The sequence below is a fragment of the Hippocampus guttulatus genome, chromosome 1, assembly GCF_054856545.1.
Source record: "Hippocampus guttulatus isolate MCC_2025c chromosome 1, RoL_Hgut_1.0, whole genome shotgun sequence".
NCBI classification, from domain to species: Eukaryota; Metazoa; Chordata; class Actinopteri; order Syngnathiformes; family Syngnathidae; genus Hippocampus; species Hippocampus guttulatus.
Genome location: NC_141261.1, coordinates 7353279 through 7373570, shown reverse-complemented (window position 1 = coordinate 7373570; position 20292 = coordinate 7353279). Strand labels below are relative to the sequence as shown.

General features: G+C 42.5%; 1 protein-coding gene across 3 annotated transcripts in view; it reads right to left on the bottom strand.

Moving 5' to 3' along the window:
* LOC147210229 (vitamin D3 receptor A) overlaps positions 1-20292 on the bottom strand; it is a 59558-nt gene that overhangs the window by 21349 nt on the left and 17917 nt on the right. For 2 of the 3 annotated variants that reach the window (XM_086107139.1, XM_086107148.1), the window contains 2 exons: positions 4765-4912; positions 2402-2532 (listed from right to left, as the gene is read on the bottom strand). In XM_086107139.1, coding sequence (XP_085963265.1) covers positions 2402-2532; positions 4765-4910 — 277 coding nt within the window. In that variant the 5' untranslated portion in view covers positions 4911-4912. Of the gene's footprint in view, positions 1-2401; positions 2533-4764; positions 4913-5039; positions 5119-20292 lie in introns of those variants that run through there. The other variant, XM_086107157.1, reaches the window with a different exon arrangement.

The window sequence follows — 20292 nt, the reverse complement described above, 5'->3', positions numbered from 1 at the left end:
GCATTTTACATTTACTTAACTTAGTGTAACTCATCCTTATACTTTTAGTCTATGCCTTTGAAAAGGTAAACTTGATGAGCTTGATGAGGTAATCACATAACAGACAAAGAACACACATAGGCGCTTGCTACAAAGAGAGTAGAAATTGACAGCCAGGCCCTGGCTCGAAAGCTCGGGTAGCCGCTTTAGGGAGTAACGCACTGACCCCTGAATGGCTTTGCCCATTTTATCCTTTTGACTCTCTGCCACGGTGACAGATTACCCATGAAGAGCTCAACTGTGTAGACAGCCTGACTGCCAGACAGGCCATGAGTGCCAAAAAGAGGAAGGCCTCGAGGCGTGAGGGCACAGCTTTTACGCATATACCGCGCGAGCCTATGAGGTGGCCTCCTGTCTGTTTGTTATCTCAACACAAACTATCCAACAAGTACTCGCTAGTCTAAGCACATTTGAATTACATTTTTGATTTTACAATTCTGTGACATCATGCAAAGTGCTTTGGAAGGGTGATTTATTTTTTTTTTTTTTAGGGGGGGGCGGCGTGTTATACAAGTGTGTGCTGTTCTCGAGAAGTTACAGTACATAAATTGCAAAAGGAGTTGGCACGGGCGACAATTATTTTTGGTTCAGGTCTTGCTATTTTCACTAAATACTGGTAATTTTCCTTAAGTCTGTAAACAACTATGTTTGAAGTGGCTTTTGAATGATTGCTCTCCGGACTCTGAAACCACAGAAGCAGCATTACATAACCACATGATGTGGATGTCAAAAACAAGAACATCAACAATTTGGCTACACAGCCTTTTAAAAGGCTTGTGAAAGAATCTGGCCGTCGAATTTATTTGGTTTTCATCTCTTTGAATTTGTCCTCATTAATTAGGCTTTGACTGCCCATCCAAATTCACCGATGCAGCCTCATGCCAGCAGCACACACAAAAAAACAAACAAACAAAAAAAGAAACTTCGTTGTGGCACTGGTGAATAGGCACAGTTTGGTCCGTGTTTGCCTATTCTAGGGACTCGTTTGAGCCAGTTGGTCACGAGCCACGACTGAATCCACAACCGCATTGTCTCGGCATTGCTTTACAAGAACCAAACCAACAACTTGAGCAGTCCCACAGCTATTGGCAAAAGAAACATTTTCGATTTGTAAAGTGACTAATTGGATGTGGTCAAGCGAAGGCCTCAACAGGAGATCTTCAACAGGAGGGGGGGGGATTAACCCTTTCAAAACAGATTATTAGCAGCAAGGTGTCATGTACACACCGGCAAAAACCTAAATGTGCTCATACTTTGTTTTTTTAAAAACCCAAATAAGACCCTAGTGCTTATTTTCCTTTTCTATACCGAATATGTAGGCCTGTTACAAATGAATGTTGTTAGAATTGATTATCCGATTGATGATTCCATCTTCCATCGATTACTCAATTAACCCCGCCCCCCTGCACCCCCAAAACCGCCAATTTCCACTCAGTCTGCAGTAATACATAAAACCATGTTTTTATACACAAAACCATATTTTTCTCCCTTTTCCATCTAAAGGAGTCTCAGAAAAGAGTGTTCGCAGTGACACATGTCCGTACGAAAACACGAAAGAATGAGAAACTTTCTCATCCCCGCCGAGAGATATTTCATCCCACCCACTCCCACCCCTCCCCTGATATCACTTTGGGGCTCGTATTGGAACATGCCAGAAAATGGGGACACATTTTGATCATTGTTGTCCAAAGTAAAAGCAGATGTTTGCGTAAGTCTTATTTTGATGAAAATAATAAGAAGACAAAAAGTCTGGTTTCATGAAGGACGACAGAAAAATCTGAGAACATTTACTCATGAAAGGCTGAAATCAGAGAATTTGGACAAGTTAAACAATGGCTCTCCCCAATTAATCGCTCACCGAACTAGTTGGATTCAATTGATATTCAATTAGTTGTCGATTCAATTTTGATACCTGTAATCGAGAATCCTTTTCAACACACACTCACTGTGCCACTGAAACAACAAAATGACCTATGCGATGGAGCATTTATTGCGAAAGAAACGCAGCCATTTTCCAACTTCTGTGGTCATACCTGCAGAGTTTTGATTTTAAATGTTTACTTCGCATTCTGAGATTGATGACGCCCAGAAGAAGAAAAAAAAAGCCTAGAGCAGATAAACAGAACTTTTTTTTTTAATGCTACCCAGGAAGAAAATAATTTTCCTGCTAATGCCAGTTATTATTAACTTTAAGTCTTTCAAGCCAGAATAACCACAATATCAACTCCAACAAACAGGGCAATTTCAACGCGATGAGACATCAACTATTTAACATATACTTGTTTCTTTCAGGTGCTTAAAGGAAAGGACGTGTTCTGTCCGCACGAATACGGTTTCACCAAGTCAAAAGAGACGTGCTCACACTCTTTCATCATGCCAATGTCAATGCAGCGCTTGAGACGACAGGCCTGGCAGTGACGTCGGTTGTCTTTGGTGATGGTGCAGCTGCCGTTGAATGGGCAGGTGAAGGCGGCTTTACGCTTCATACTGCGCCTAGCCGAGTGAAACACGAGATTGGTTACACTCATGAATAGTCATTCATTACCGTTTGGGGGATGAACGGTGCAGCAGAAATAACATTTGGTGAGATTTCAATGAATCTGACACGGTTAATTAGTGAAACACATTTCGTATCCATGACAATGGAAGGACATAAGATGGCTCAGTAAAAAACATGCGGTGTCTGAACGAGTATAGAAAAATAAAAAGAATCTATTCACTACACTAATGAATAATGTAGCTCACACAGGCTTACATGTTATTTAGAGAAACGGGGGGGAAAAAACCCATCAAGATCTGTTATGGAGTAAGCAGTGATAAAACAAGAAGAAATACAATAAAAATCAAGGTCGGGTTATCATCATCCTCGATTACATTAAATGCAGATAAGAGCTGATTATTACAGTGTTACAGTGTAGTTTTTCCAACATACCAATAATTTTACGGTAGTAATTATGGATAGTGCATAACATCCATAACGTGCATTGGTTAGAAGTTACTCTGATGATGCTCACACTGAAAACGAACTGTGTTGGGATTGGGAGTGGTGATAGTGTAGCTTTTTTTTGGTGTGTGTCACTTGGTATCATCTGGAACCCAGTGTGCGATAAACGCAGTCTAAGGTGGTAACCGGAGTACCCAGAGAAAACCCATACAGGTACGAGGAGAACATTTAAACTCCACACAGGAAGGCCAGAGCGGAATCGAACCCTGCACCTCTGCACTGTGAGGCGAACGCGCTAACCAGTAGACCACCGGGCTGCCCACCAATAAGGTTACAATAACTAAAATAATATGGTTTAAGATGTTTTTCATTTTTCGAACAGAGGACACTGCAGCCTGCTATTTATTGCAGCACAGGTGCTTCAAAATAATCTATGACTGTCTCAATCAAAAGCGGCCCCACCACACAAGCTATGAGCCCATCGTTCTGCTACTCAAGTTTTAATAAATGAGCGCTGTAAGAAAATTATAGTCATATTCTTAACTCTTAACTTTAAGTATGTTTCCTGTAAAAGAAAGGGAGTCCGTTGAATTTATAAAATACAGGCACGTCATGGCGCATGGTGACCTCTGTCTCAATTTGAGCCAGGAAAAATCCTCAACGAGAGTGTGTTTCTCTCCGATCGGAACATATCGAGAAGGCGCCATGTCCCGTCTGTCAGACTGCAAAAACAGAATTTTGCATGGAGTCTATTTCAACACATTCATTTCCATGCCGAGTTACACAGTAGTACATACTGTACCAAATACAGTCATGAGCACATTCCGAACATTATTCATTTGTTTTTTAAGTCAATTTCTTACACACGTTTTAACACTATGTATTCATATATTTTTGAGGGCGTTCATCGACGCAACACACGTCAAAGTTTGTCCTTCAAAGGCGCCGGGGCTCTTTGCACTTCCACCCCAAACTGGTCTGGTCGCTGTGGTTGCAAGGAACGCACATTGGTTGTCAGAGTTTTATATTAAATGCCGACATGCAATTGTTTACGGTGTCCTTATTAATAATTACCCGACACAAAGAGAAATATACAACACCCTGAAATGCTCCATGTATGTGTTTTTAGGGGGGGGGGGGGGGGGCTGGACTTCTGTGTATACTCGAGTCCGCATTGACTGTGACCGCCGCCATGGGAAATAAAGCTCAACTGACATGATCAAAGCGATTTTATCAAAAAACAAGTATGTGAAGACCAGGGCTGCAACAACAAATTGATAAAATCTGTTGTTGCAGCCCTGGTCTTCACATACTTGTTTTTGTTTTTTTACTGGCATCTTTGGTCCAAAAATGTCTGTGTGAATGCCAAATCGAACTAAACCAAATTGGTATACTACGGATCATTTTGGATACTCATCAAGAGTGAACACAGCCAAAAACCTTTTTTTTTTTTAACTGGTATTTATCAGGAACAGGTGTTTGATGAAACGATGAAGAAAACCAAGGATCGATGAATTGTTAAGTAACTATTTCAATTAATTAATGAGATCCTATGACAATTACACAGTTTTATTCAAACGCAAATTGGTCAAGAGTGCCTCGGCGGGGTTCCAGCCAAGTACTTCACTCCCTTTGTCCTCAATCGCTTGAAGACGTGCTTAATGGACGCTCACCTCCGCACAATCAACATACAGTAAGACTACACAATCAACTAACCCACCCCTTACTCATACATTCAAAGTGAACGTTAGAACATGGGCTGGTCCAACATGATTACTGACCTGAAGAAGCCCTTGCAACCCTCACAGGTCATGGCGTTGAAGTGGAAGCCGGTGGCTTTGTCACCACAAACCCCGCAGATCCGCGGGGCGTTGCGATCGAAATCATCTGATCCCGCCACCGACGTAGTAACCGTCATGGGCTCCATCACTGTGTAAGACAAGAGAGAAGATTTCCAGAGGTATTGTTTATCCTACTGACAACTGAGTAGTCAAAAGAAAAAGAAAAAGAAAGCATAAAAGCTTTTATATTCCTGTGAACTATGAACGTCACCAACCGAAGTTAGATAACAAATCAGTTGGTTTCCTGTTAGCAGTGTGCTCTAAGGATGTGCCTGGTCAGATGCTCCAACGTTGTCCCCCCCCTTATAAAAAGACAGGTGTTGGGGGTATTAGCATATTTAGCATGAGGCACTGAGTCTCACGATACGCAACCTGCTACTGCCTGAATGAGTCAGAGGAGACACGTGTAAACAAGCAAATGATGCTGTTACAAAAACCAGATACACAATGAATGATTTCATGACAAAACTCACAGAAAAGTACTAAATATCGGATTATATGTCGAATAATGTTTCACCTTTTTGAAATATTAAGACAAGGCTGGGTGACTATGGGAAAAATAATCATGATTATTTTCTTTGATATGGATATCATCTTTAACAAATTGTAGTGCTGGGTGGGAGTCTGCTAACTTGGTTAAATCATTCACAAAAATTGGCCAACACACACAATAAAAAAATTCTGCCTCAAAACCATATTGGCAATGGCCAGAATCATTTAGCCTGTTCTATGTTTACCACACGGACATACTGTACGTTACAGACGATCTAAAAAGACTAATTTCTGACAGCCCAAAAAACAATTATTCATTCCTTTTAAAATTAATTAACTCTTTCATTCCACAAGACGTACTTGTACGTATTTTTAAAAATAGGCCCCGCCTACCAAGGACGTACCTGTACGTCTGAGTCTTTTTTTTTTTTGCATCATAAGAGAGGAGGAGGGTCTGATGCAAGCTGTGAATGAGAATAAGCTGTTTGCATTGTAAATCATGTAAAAAAGCGACCAGTAGGTGGCAGTGGTGCCTCACGTGCTTGAAATGCATGCTTTTACAAAAAGCTCTTTTTCTCTGTTTTTTTGCCCAGGAATCGCCATTTTCATGAAACTTAGCCATTTTGTAATGCCGATTGCTGAAGAATGGAAAAAGAGAGAAACATTTTTTCCTGCTGAAAGAAGAGAGTCCAAACTTTATTTTGGTAGGCTCCATGTTTATATAGTATTAGAACCAAATATGCTGTGGGCCTTGCAAGATCAGTCAAAATCCAGTAAAACGCTGGGATTGAGGGGGTTGCTCCAGTGAAAGTGGCTGGGATTCAATGAGTTAATTCAGTATTTATTCAGCGACCACAACTCAACTAATCAAAACTACCATTGTACATGATGCTGTTCATCGGTGCATGTTGAACACCCTATTCTCTTTGATAAGTACAAAATGACCTTGTTAAATGTCATGTGGAAGTCACGCCTGGCGTTTTCATTCTGCTGCAGCCACAATTTTGCTGTATTGAATAATTACACATTTTCACCATGTGAATAGGGATTTTCCTCATCTCTAAAATATGTATTTTATCTTATTCTGTGGTTCTATTTTTATTTTCACAAGGCTTGGGACTTAATGGACTAACCTGGAATCTCTGGTATCGTATTTCGTGCCATACCACGCGGAAATGTGTGTTGGTAGGGCAATAAAGACGCCTTGCAAACTCAACTTTGAATACAACTTTAATGAACAACCAGAAAATAAATTTGTGACAAAGTGAATTAAGAATAAAATAATTACATCAATTAAAAAAAAACGCTAAGAATAAAAATAAATACCGGCAAGTTGGCCTCTTTGGCAAAGTGTGGTGCCGCACATATGTGGAGTACACACTTACAATAACATAAGAAAAGTAAGAAAGTTGTGCTTGAATTCTATTAATATGACTTTTTTTTTTTTTTTTTTTTTTACAGATTGGAAAGAATATGCGCCTCTGAGTCTTGTTTTATGAACTGTATGCATGCGTTACTACTACAGTGTTCGTGTGTGAATTTTATTTTCAGGTATATAATGCCCGGAAGTCAAAGCTAATTTTCCGTTAGCATGTCAATGGGATTTTACATTAGGGGTGTTCACATGGCAACATTTGCTCCGGTGCTACACCGGTGCTACCCCAGTAGAACGTTCACACGTGCAAAGTTACACCAGTGTAGCCCCTGAAAACAGCTTACAAATTTTTAAACCACCTCCCTGAGGTGGGTTAAATTTGCTCCGGAGAAAATGCTCATTTGCGGCGGCGGGAGTAGCCTTCGCTACGCATGAGAAGAGTTGATTACGTACGGCTAGAATGTGTTGCTTTCGTGCTCTGTTGTACTTCCGTCATCTGTTTGTTTAATAACGACACAAGACATGATGGCTGGCAATAATAGTACAATGGCAACTGGCAATAACAGCAAGCGGCATCTTGCCTCTTGGGTTATACCATGTCAACTAGAACGGGGGGGGGTAGTCCCCAAACATCATCTTTCCTTTTGTAGGAGACTGGACTGTCTCGGAGTTGTTTGTGTAGTTTGTTCCTCTGTTGTGTGTTCACAACCCCCCCCCCCCCCCATTGAATTTATTTAGTGATTTCCTCTCTTGATTTTCTGTTTGGCGCATTATATGTTCGCTTTTCTGAGTGTCATTGAAGTCATCGTTAATTTACGTTTTCCAGGCGGTCATTGAACGCCTCTCGAGCAGAAGGCACGGAGACCGAGAAGGAGAAGGACGTGCCTGTACAGTAGTTGCTTGAGTTGTATATGTTTTAAAAAGAACCAACACGACAGCTCTTTGTTTTCTATTGTTTTACTCCGCTGCAGAAACTGCTGTGTGAACCCAAGTGGGGCTGTACCAGCGCTGCGCCGGTGCTAACACGCTCAGCGGCTTTATACGTGTGAACGCTCCACAAAATATGCTCCGGTGTAAGATATATCGTAACAAAATACATCGGTGCAGCACCGGAGCAAATGTGTGCCGTGTGAACACCCCTATTGACTGACATTGGCATTGGCGATGTTTTTAAAATGGAGAGAGTCTTGTCTTTAAATATAAAATGTCTGTAATTCTTTTTACTGTGTGTTTAGTCATACAGGAAACTCCAACTGGGATGTCAAACAGTTTAAAACACACTCGAGGACAGCAAAATAAAACAAAACAAAGTCACGCGCTTGCTGCTCAAGTAACATGGTGCTGTCAGGGTACTTTCAAAATGTGGGGAACACACACACACACACACACACACACACACACACACACACAACTGTTTGGCAATTTGTTTTTCTGTGATTATAATTTTTTTCCAGATCCAGAAAAAGCCACAATCGAAATCCCAATTACACTTTGATTCACTGCACAGCTGTGAAAGAAAGTCAATTTTATTCATCTGGATTTACCAAATGAGGACAGCATTTGGAAGAAATTAAAAGTAGGATGTAAGGAAATTAACATGAATATTGGGTAGTTCAGCTTATTCACTAAGTTGGGCCTTCAACGAAGGGCAAAAAGCGACTGACAAAATTCGCCACAACCTTTGTTTTTCCGAGTTTGAATTCAGAACGTTCCTTGAATTGACATAAAAAGACATCGGATGAGTCAAATCGTGAGAGCCGCAAAAGACAGTCCAGTACAGTCGTGGTCAGAGAAAACGATCTTGGCGCACCGTCGACAACATCATAAAAAATTTGTGCCCGTGAGAGAGAGAGAGAGAGGAGTCATGTGAGGAGAGGACGAGCAAATGAGGGCCAAGAGAGGAGGGGGATTCACGCGATGAACGTGCGTGCCCAGCAGTCACGTGGCTGCAGGATGCAGCTGAAATGCATCAGAGCCTCTACTGAACTGATGTACGTCAAACGAGGACAAAGACAGAGGAGCAACTGGTGAGGAGGTGGGAGAAGTGAACTTGTAGATAAACAATTAACCTGCATTACGTTTCATTAGTTGGGAGTTCATGAGGCGCGGGAGAGCTAATTTTGGCCTGAATAGCACACATCTGCTTTTCTGTTCCAACCTCACCTGTGCCCCCTCGAGGTTACCGTCTTGTATTTTGTGCTGCGGCTATCATAAATCTGATGTTCCTTTTTGTAAAAATACAACGTCCATGAGCTGACTTTGAAGGACCCTCTTTTCCTCTGTTTGGACAAACTCCGGCAGAGGCTCGTGTAAGGATGGTCGAAACTGTTAGCAAGGTTAGACAACTTCTTTTTACACACAAAAAATATTAAAAAAGTAATAAACAAATGAAATCCCAAACTCTCAAATTACTATGGAGATAATACTTCAACTTTTCAGCATGGATAACAGCAAATAGCGTGTTATACATTACCGTATTTTCTGGATTGTAAGTTGCAGTTTTTTTCATAGTTTGGCCGGGGGTGCGATTTATACTCTGGAGCAACTTATGTGTGAAATGATTAACACATTGTACACATCACATGTTATTTTCACATTAAACCGCAAGAGGGTGCTCTCGGCCTGTGTTGATACTTTCCACATTGGCGGTAACTGAGAAAAACAACTGACGATGACTCTGACGTAAGCGACGTAGAAGACGAAGCGCTGCAACTTCTCCCTCCGGAGTTGGCGGAATTGTTTAAAAGTGACACCGAGCATGAAGATTTCAATGGATTTTGTGATTTGGAGTGACGCTGATGGTTTGGTAAATTTGTTAGCATGTTCTTTGTGCTATAGTTGTCTAAATAACTCTTAATATGTTACGTGAACATCCCAGGCACATTCAAAGTTCGTTGTTTAAGCATCATGTAACATTAGCATATCGTACACCTATTCAGCCTGTTGTTCTCTAGTTTTATTTTTCTTTTAAATTGCCTTTCAAGATGACATTTATGTTTTTGGTGTTGGATTTTATCAAATAAATTTCCCCAGTGCAATTTATATATGTTTTTTCCTTCTTAATTATGCATTTTTTGGCTGGTGCGATTTATAATCCGGAGCGACGTATAATCCGAAAAATACGGTAAGTACAAAGGACAATCAACTTCTGAAAGGTGATCTTTGGGGTGCGCAGAATTTTACGAATGTGTGTTATCTCTGTTAAATAATGGTCAACTCTGTATAATAAAACTAGTCTGCAATGAGTCATACTTTGTAGAAACCTGAGGGACATGGAAGAGGGAACAAGGTGCTTGTATGTGACCTTGCAGCATTTTATATAACGATAATAATAATGCATTTTATTTGAAAGCACTTCTCATCATACTCAAAGACACTTTGCAACAAGAACTGAGCAACACATGATTAAAAACGGACCTCTTAAAGCAAAATATACACATTTTAAAAACAAACAGATTTCGAAGAAGAAATACAAAGCAAAAATGGGTCAAAGCGATTAAAAGGTGTTAAAAGCATTGTGGAACAGGTGAATTTTAAGAAATGATTTGAAGGAAGTAGAGAGTTCCAGAGGGTTGGGGGTGTGTATGGCTAAAATGGCTACAGGAAGTGTTGGGGGCATGTTCATCCAAAAAGTCAAAGAAAAAGCTAAAATCAGAATCCTGGAGATGATCACGAGATTTGCGGAAGTCTCATCTGGAATCAGACACAATGGCTGCTCAAGCTTCCAGTTTTAGCTCTTTAGAGATTTAAAAAAATGGGGGAATTCCTAATAACTCCTACAACTGGAGGGTGCTCTATATTTCTGTTGTAGTTTTTCACCTTTGATTTAAAATTTTACTTTGCTTAAAAACGAGTGTTTGGTAAAAGTAGTCTCTCACCCAGCAAGTCGAATCTGTTTCAATCGAAGTAGAAAACCACAAGTGGAATTGAGGGTATTTTGTGTCATCGCAACTGTTCTTTCCACCTCCACGTCACACATTTACAGTCACCACAATTTATTGAGTTGGTTTCAACATGACAGTCGTGATTTCTGCTGGTAAGAGAGATGGTCCAAAAAGTGTGTGTGTGTGGGGGGGGGGGGGGGGGGGGTTGTTTTGTTTTCTGTCCATATTTTGAATATAATTTTTGTTATACATCTGATTAGTAAATGTTTGCATGGTCCTATATGGGCCCCCAGTAGCACTGTTGAAAAATGGTGGCCCCCTCCAGCAATTACGTTCACCATCCCTGACCTAGTTAGTTAAATTAACAAGATGTTTTTGAACTCACTTCACAGCACGTTCAAGTTTAAATTTCCCCAGTGTGGGACAAATAAAGGATATCTTATCTTATCTTAAGTTTAAGTGCAGAACATTGGTTGTTTAAAAGTCTATTGAATTGGACGCAGTGGAAGTTGCCAAGCCATATGACAAAGATAGATCGTAGGTAGACAAACAGATATTTCAAATTTGTCAGCGACCAGGAATGCCTCAGCGCAATATTGGCTGCTGTTTTTAGGGATTCCACAGTGTGCGGGCTTCAGAATTCAACAGATCGTAAAATACGCAAATACACAATTCCAAGCAGGAGAGAAAATACATGATTGTATAACGTGCATTGTTTTGGATGGACAGACTTTGCAGTTTTCTTGGTAGGCACAATTAGTACGCTTTGAAGACGCAACAATCGAGTCTTCAGTCGTCGTCCTTTTGTTTCTCAAATCCTCTGACAATTCTTTGCTCTTTTCTCTGTGCTCAGTGTGGTGCACACAGACACGCAACACAAAAGGTTGAGTCACCTTTTCCCTATTTTAACCATCTGCAAGTGTGGTTACTCGATTGTCAGCACCTGTTCTTTGCTACAGATGCTCGTAATTACACCTCTAACGATAATTACTATGTCAATTTATCGCTCAATTAATAAAACAGACAGGATATATCTGCCCGAAGACGGCTGGGATAGGCTCCAGCACCCCCGCGACCCTAGTGAGGATCAAGCGGTTCGGAAAATGGATGGATGGATGGATATATCCCCCCCCCCCCCCCCCCCCGGACTTCTCATTTTCATATGTCACCAGCAGTCAGTCACGCTGCTTTGTTCCAACTCTTGTCAGTCACTTTGCTTGCCGCTGGGAGAGTTGGCACTCACACACATACAAACTTGGGCCTCAACTGCTTTTGAAAACCGTTTCAACGGTTTGGTTTGACTGTGTCAGTTTACTTCGCATGGCCGGCCGGGCCTCCCGTGTTCGCCTTATCCTGGCAATGCAGTTTTTAAACATCTCATAACTTTTTCTTATGGAATATGAGAATGATTCTCTACATTCTGGATGAGAAAAAAAAATTCAGCACTCTATGCAGTAAGGCTCAGAATCAAGTATCACCAAATTAAAGAGTGATTCAAATGCCTCCATAAATTGGACACCTTGATTTTTTTTTGTGCGCTCACCTAATGGAAATAATAGATAGCTGCATTAAGTATGTGTAATGAATTTATAATTATACACATGCATAAATGTTTTTAAAAAAAAGTCTGAATCCATGATAGCCTCTATAATACTTTTCCATATAAAGGGAACAGCCAACCTACTAATCCCACACCAAAAATGTCCATCCATCTCTCTTTTTTTTTAAATAAAATAAATCTGAAGCTGGTAACATACGTTATCACAAATTTTTTTTTAAAAAAAAAGGCGCTGTAGCTATATTTGTGTTGACATGGAATCGGGCCAAAGGGCAAACAAGGTGAAGCATGTGGGTGAATTATTAACCTGATAAACAGGGTAGCAGGCCAATAACAAACGGCACACATCCAGCACAAAGCCACAACTGATAAGAGAGGAGTTTAATGGCCTGGGGGGGCTTAGGGAAGGATTGTGGTTGTTTAAAAATAAAAAATAAAAAAACATAAATGCAATAAAATTGAATTACAAGTCAGTTTACACAGCAATCCCACAAAATTGGCGCTTCAGAAAATGCATTTAGCTACCCTTGCTTTTTACACAGAACTCAACAAACATGGCCTATTGCTGCAAGTGTGTCCACATTCCCACAGTGTCATGGCAGACCGCGTTCTGAGAACTCGATGCATGGTGACGTCACCTTCAGGTGTGACTTGTACAAGACTTACTGGCTTGACATCAGCCAATGTAGTTATTCAGATGCTTGCAAGCAAACTTGGTCTTGTCTCTACAAATTGCTCTTCTTATTGAATTAACATTTTTAGAAGTGTCACCATGACCAGCTAGGGATGATTAGCACCTTCCTATCTTGCTGACATCGTGGATCCTTATGTTTCATTCTGAGCCAAACATGTTGCTGGTCTTCTGGTGACTCCAAGAGCTAAAACGAAGTCAGGCAGTTCAAGAGCATTCTCTATTCAAACTCAAGCACTCTGGAATGTCCTGCCAGTGGAAATTAGAGCATCTCATGCTTGCAGAAATGTTTCAATTCTTAACTTGCACTTATTTCTACGCTCTCGCACTGGGTTAAACCACACCTCATAGACAACTCATTTCTCGCCCTGCCTCAACTACTGATATGGATTTTGGCCTGTTTTATTGCCACTTCTCCCCTCTTCTGGGGGCTTTGCTGTGTTGATTTAGCATCAACCAAGAGGGACAACACCTGAGGAGGACCGCTTCTCCAGAGGCATTGGCGTGTAGTATTCCCATTAGGACTTAAGGACAACAGCTTCCCTGGAGTTTGTCTCAAGAAAAGGACAATCGCGCCGTTAAAAAAAAAAAATAATAATAATAATAGCATTGTACAGCATTTGTTTTTTTGGAGGGTTTTTTGTTTTATTTTGGGGTGGGGGGTTTGCCTAAAATTGATTTTTTGAATTTCCTTGCCCTAATGGGGGCCTAGATCAGGGGATATCATGGGTTTTGGTGAGAAATGTGGGCATTTGAAGCCCTTTGAGGCTCTTAATAAGAAAACTAGCCTTTTTTGAGAGTCTGATCCAAATGGTGTAGATAAATAATTAAAGTAGAAATAAAAATATTGACCCTCCAGGTTGGATGATCAGGTCTCACAGCACCAAAGCAGAAATAAGAAAAAAAACAAGTGACATGTTTTTGGTGAATTTTCACTGAGGGTGTGGAACCCTGGATGATCCACACAACCCTCAACTAGTGCTAAGCCAACAAAAGGATGCAGTGTCAGCTGAACCTGAGGAAATAAAAGGCTCCACTCAGCCCAACAAGAAAACAACACTTCCCACTCGAGCCATAAAAGCTTGAGGAATGATGTGGCCATTTATCAAAACACGTGCTCCACAAGCATGAATTCAAATTGTCCATATCGTTCAGCTTTGTTTTAACCCAACCTAAAACTGCAGCACAATGCTACAAATTTTCATTCTGCAAGGAACCTGTTTTCTTAAATCATGTTATTCATCTAATGGTCTGGGTGCATCTAATGGATGTCGTATTTGTGTGACTTACGTTCATGTGAGTCATTTCTTACCCTTGCCCAAGATTTGCGTGTGAAGGAAAATATGTATGTTCAAACGCAGAGCATTGAGGGGGCGTGTATTTAAAGGCACGCCTAATATGAGGATAAAACGCACCCGGCATGCAACTCTGCCTTAAGAATGTCTTTTAAAAGACATTAATTCCTTTGTGTATCATTTCCACATGTCCGTGTGAGCGCTTTAGTGGTTGACAAAGACAAAATAATCAATTGCAAGCATCCATCTTCCGATCCGCTTATCCTCACAAGGGTCCGGGGGGTGCTGGAGCCGAAGCCGAAGCCAGCCGTCTTTGGTCAGTAGGCGGGGGACACCCTGAACCAGTTGCCAGCCAATCACAGGGCACACGCAGACGAACAACCATCCGCACTCACACTCACACCGAGGGACAATTTAGAGTTCAATCAGCCTGCCATGCATGTTTTTGGAATGTGGGAGGAAACCGGAGTACCCGCAGGAAACCCACGCAGCCCCGGGCAGAACTCCACACAAGGAGGCTGGAGCTGGAATTGAACCCAGTACCTCAGCACTGTGAGGTAGACGCGCTAACCACTGGATCACCGGGTCCGCCCAATTGCAAACATGCTAAAAAATAAAATTAAAAAATGATTCACAGCTATAGTTGGAACTACCCCAATAGCATTGCCCAATTACCAGTAAGTTTAAAAGCCACCACATGAATAAAGACATTTACATTTAACCAGACTATATAATTTTCCACAAGAGATTGTTGGGTAAAGAACCAAAAAAAACCCCAAGTAAAATCTGAAACACTTTTATTGAGCAGGTAAAATAGATTAATTCTCCAGATTAATCCACACAGGTATTTTAAAAAAAGTCGCCTTATCCAGAGGACTACTTGAACGTCTTCATCAGGAGTCTTTACTCAACTTTCACCACAGTTTCCTGAATTATAAAATTAGACTGCATGTTGAAAAAAAAAAAAACCACTACCCGCTACCTGGCATCCTTGTATGAGAGAAAATAACAGGCTTAGTGGAAAACAACTGTGTCTACCAGAAAAAATGACTCATCTTGTTCAGAATCTCCATCATTCAGCCTCTCTCGCGCCAGTCGAGTTACCAGATACAGAACATCCTGAACACAACAACAGCCAACCTGACCAACGACAGGATATGCACAAACAAGCTCAGCCTTCTGTTCGGAGATATTTTGCCTGGACTGGCTGAAATATTAAAAACATCCATTTACATGACTATTTAGGTACCATTTATTGTAATAAAGACCAAATCATTGCTTTGGCTTGGTGAAAATACATTAGAAATGACCTTGAAAAGAAAAATTATCATTTTAAAATCTTAATGGCAATGGATAGGAGGGGAGGGGATTCCAATTGGATTCTTTTCCAAAATTCAGCCCGATTACAAATTGCAGTTTGTGTGCCTGAGCATCTGTGTGCGCACGCGTTAAAAATGACCCCAGGCCTGCAGCGAAGCCCGCTAACCACATGACTCCAACCTCTGCCGGTTTGATAATCCCTGCTTTGTGCTCGTCTGTGCCACTTCATGCTTCATCCACCAATTTTCTATGGGGAATTTATCTTGTCCGTTTCAAAAACATTGTACGTTCGGATGTGCAAAACCTAAAAAAAAAATATGTAGGGAATGCATTACAGTATATATTGATCAAACACATTTGAAATGTGGGGGAGAACTGTGAAGAATACACAATCTAATCATGTTGATACAATGCAAATCTAAATCACTGGTGATATACCTCCCTGGCCTCCCCAAGTAACAGCCTTAACTATTTTTCGTCATTTGTGGTCAGTTGACTGCAGACTCGTCTGATCAGAAATGAAACGTGTTCCATAGGTTTGGCCATCTTTTGAAAAAAAAAATATATACAGTATATATATATATATATATATAGTGGCTGGATAGCTCAGTTGGTAAGGCATCGGTTTGGCATACGGGAGACGGTGGTTCGAATCTCGAATCTCGCTTGGGGCAAAAAATGAGCACATAACACCATCCAGTGTGGGTCCTTGGGCAAGATCCTTCACGCTAATGCCTACCTCATACAATGATGAGAGACAATAAAATGAATGACATCCCGGCTCAGACGTCGCCCGGCCAAACAAGGAACCAGAGCACCTTGATGAAAAATGGGCTACTGGAACAAAGCGGAGATGCCTGCCAGATCAGAGGAGGAGGTCATACCAGAGATTGGGAGGCAAGCCCCAATGAATGCAGATGATGAGATTGGGAGGCCAGCCCCAATGAATGAGCGAGGCAGCAACTGACCTGAAAGCTAAGATCATGGCGAGAATGAAAGCTGGGCAACCTAGAAACCGATTACAACGGCTATGTGGAGTACCACCTGAAAGTCTCATGGAAAGTGTGAATGCAGCACTGAGGGTGATCCCTACCGTAACGATCACGGAAACCAATGATCTGATATACGCTTCAGCATCAGTGATCCTTGAGATGCTTGGCTATAAGAGCAACCATGGAAGCCATGAGATACGTTACCCACCATGGAAAAGACGGTTGGAGGCTAAGGTCAAGGCGGCTCGGAAAGATGTGAGTCAATTGACGGAGGCCCAGAGAGGTGTGATGAAAAGGCCGATACCCGAGAGGTACATCCAGATGACCATACCTGAAGCACTCGAAACTGCCAAACAAAGGCTCCAAGCCTTGTCCAGCCGCCTAAAGCGGTACACGAAAGAGAATGAGGCCAGACGAATAAACAGGTTGTTCGCAACACAACCTGCGAAAGTGTACGCTCAGTGGCAGGGTCCTAACAACAACCCACCAAGACTGGAAACTGAAAGGTACTGGAAAGGCATATGGGAGAAGGAGGTTGCACATAACAGCAGTGCACAATGGCTGGTGACCCTGAGAGAGGAGCACAGCAACCTCCCTGAACAGAACCCAGTTACCATAACAGTGGCAGACATACAGGAAAGAGTCTCAGATATGAAGAACTGGACAGCACCAGGCCCGGACATGGTCCACACCTACTGGCTAAAGAAACTCACAGAACTCCATGAGCGCCTAGCAGCACAAATGAACCAGCTGCTGAGGGATGGGACTCACCCAGGATGGCTAACTGAAGGGCGAACGATCCTGATCATGAAGGATCCCTCAAAGGGTGCAGTCCCATCCAACTATCGGCCAATAACCTGTCTCTCCACAACATGGAAGCTCATGTCAGGCATCATTGCGGCTAAGATAAGTGGACACATGGATCAATACATGAGCGAAGCACAGAAGGGCATTGGTAGAGATACCAGAGGAGCCAAACATCAGCTCCTGGTTGACAGAACAGCCGCACAAGACTGCAGGTCCCGACGTACCAACCTGTGCACAGCCTGGATTGATTACAAGAAAGCCTATGACTCGATGCCACATACATGGATCACTGAATGCTTGGAGTTGTATAAGGTGAACAGGACCCTAAGAGCCTTCGTTGTGAACTCGATGAGGATGTGGAAAACCACACTTGAAGCCAATGGCAAGCCACTTACCCAAGTGTCCATCAAATGTGGCATATACCAAGGTGATGCACTCTCCCCACTGCTGTTCTGCATAGGACTGAACCCCCTAAGCCAAGTAATCACCAAGACAGGCTATGGATACCGCCTCAGAAATGGAGCTACGATCAGTCACCTCCTCTACATGGATGACATAAAGCTGTATGCTAAGAGCGAAAGGGACATAGACTCCCTGATCCACACAACCAGGATCTACAGCAGCGACATCGGGATGTCATTCGGGCTTGAGAAATGTAGTCGGATGGTGACTAAGAGAGGAAAGGTAGTCCGCACTGAAGGGGTCTCACTCCCTGAAGGAACAATAGCAGACATTGAGGACAGCTACAAGTACCTTGGTATACCACAAGCCAATGGCAACCTCGAACTGGCAACAAGGACAGCGGCTACGGCCAAATACCTCCAGCGAGTGAGGCAAGTCCTAAGAAGCCAGCTCAATGGCAAGAATAAGACCCGGGCAATAAACAGATATGCCCTGCCAGTGATCAGATACCCTGCAGGAATAATAAGGTGGCCAAAGGAAGAGATTCAGACCACGGACGTTAAGACCCGAAAGCTCCTAACCATGCATGGAGGGTTCCATCCCAAATCCAGTGAGACAAGTCCATGAGACTGTACGCAAGCCGAAAGGAAGGAGGCCGTGGACTAGTGAGTGTGAGAGCCACTGTCCAGGATGAAACATCCAAGCTCCATGAATACATCAAGGAGAAGGCTCCAACGGATGACGTACTCAGAGAATGTCTCAGACAATGTCTCAGACAATGGGGAACAGAACAGAACAGAAGATGAGGCGATGGAAGAGGGGAGGACATGGGAGGACAAGCCCCTACATGGGATGTACCACCGGACCATAACTGAAGTGGCCGATCTCAAGAAGTCCTATCAGTGGCTAGAGAGGGCTGGCCTGAAGGACAGCACAGAGGCACTCATCCTGGCTGCTCAGGAGCAGGCCCTGAGCACCAGAGCCATTGAGGCCCAGATATACTACACCAGACAAGACCCAAGGTGTAGGTTGTGCAAAGAGGCACCTGAGACGATCCAACACATAACTGCAGGGTGTAAGATGCTGGCAGGGAAAGCCTACATGGAACGCCATAACCAGGTGGCTGGCATAGTCTACCGAAACATCTGTGCGGAGTATGGACTGGAAACCCCAAGGTCAAAATGGGAAACACCTCCGAAGGTGGTGGAGAATGACAGAGCAAAGATCCTGTGGGACTTCCAGATCCAGACTGACAAGATGGTAATGGCGAACCAACCAGATATCGTGATCGTAGATAAAGGGCAGAGGAAAGCCGTTGTAGTGGATGTAGCGGTCCCAAGTGATGGAAACATCAGAAAGAAGGAACACGAGAAACTCGAGAAATACCAAGGGCTCAGAGAGGAGCTGGAGAGAGCCTGGAAGGTAAAGGTGACAGTCGTGCCTGTGGTGGTCAGAGCACTCGGGGCAGTGACCCCCAAACTAGATGAGTGGTTGCAACAGATCCCGGGAACGACATCGGACATCTCGGTCCAGAAATGTGCAGTGCTGGGAACAGCAAGGATACTGCGCAGAACCCTCAAGCTTCCTGGCCTCTGGTAGAGGACCCGAGCTGAATGAGGGACGGACACCACCCGAGGGGGGGTGAGACGAGGAATTCTTTCTTTATATATATATATATATATATATATATATATATATACCACACAAAACGGTGTTTATTTTTGTGTTTGTACTCATACTTTATAATTGTATGGTCCAGATATGAAGGCCGAGAATTTGAAAAACCACTGAAGAGAGCCAAAACCTCTTGGTAACCAAAGAACCACACGACAACCTTCGCAGACCAAACTTTCACCATTACAACACAAACACACGATCAAAAGAAACAGGAAACGGTTTGTAAATCTCTGCGGACGCCATCACATCCACATCTGGTAAGCATGAAAACTTTTATTTTATAACAAGTGGTTTGGGTCACCACCACATTTGAAAACGGAATTGGATTCCAAGCGACAGCTTCCAATGCATAGTGACCAGTGCGGCCACAAAAACATGGAATAGGGGATTGGGTACACCGAGTTATGTTGGCGTGTGGATATATCAGTGGTTCTTAACCTGGATTCGATCGAACCCTAGGGGTTCGGTGAATCAGTCTCAGGGGTTCAACAGAGCCTCTCTGCCATGGAGGATAAGACACACCCGACTCAATGTGTCAATTAGTTATGACCAGCCCGCTTGGCCATCACTGGCTTGTTCATTTTATGCACGATTAAAAAAACGTATACTTTATAAGATAAGATAACCTGTATTTGTCCCACACTGGGGAAATTTGCAGTCTGTGTGTGTGTGTGTGTGTGTGTGTACTGTGTTACTAATACCGTGTTTGGTTGAAGGGGGTGAAAAGTCATGTTTTTTTGGAGATGCAATATCGCAATACCGTCGTTACATTCCAAGGTGACGGTGGGCAAATAGTTATCTACTGTCAAAACACTTTTCAGCACTGAGGATACAACAAAAGTTTAGCCTGCTGATCGTTCACTTTGTGCGAGCGTATATCGACAGAGAAAAGCAAGAGGAGTTTAAGTAATACAATCATCACGCTGATTCAAATGTGCAAGATGAGCGGTCTCAGCCAACCTAATTGTATTACTG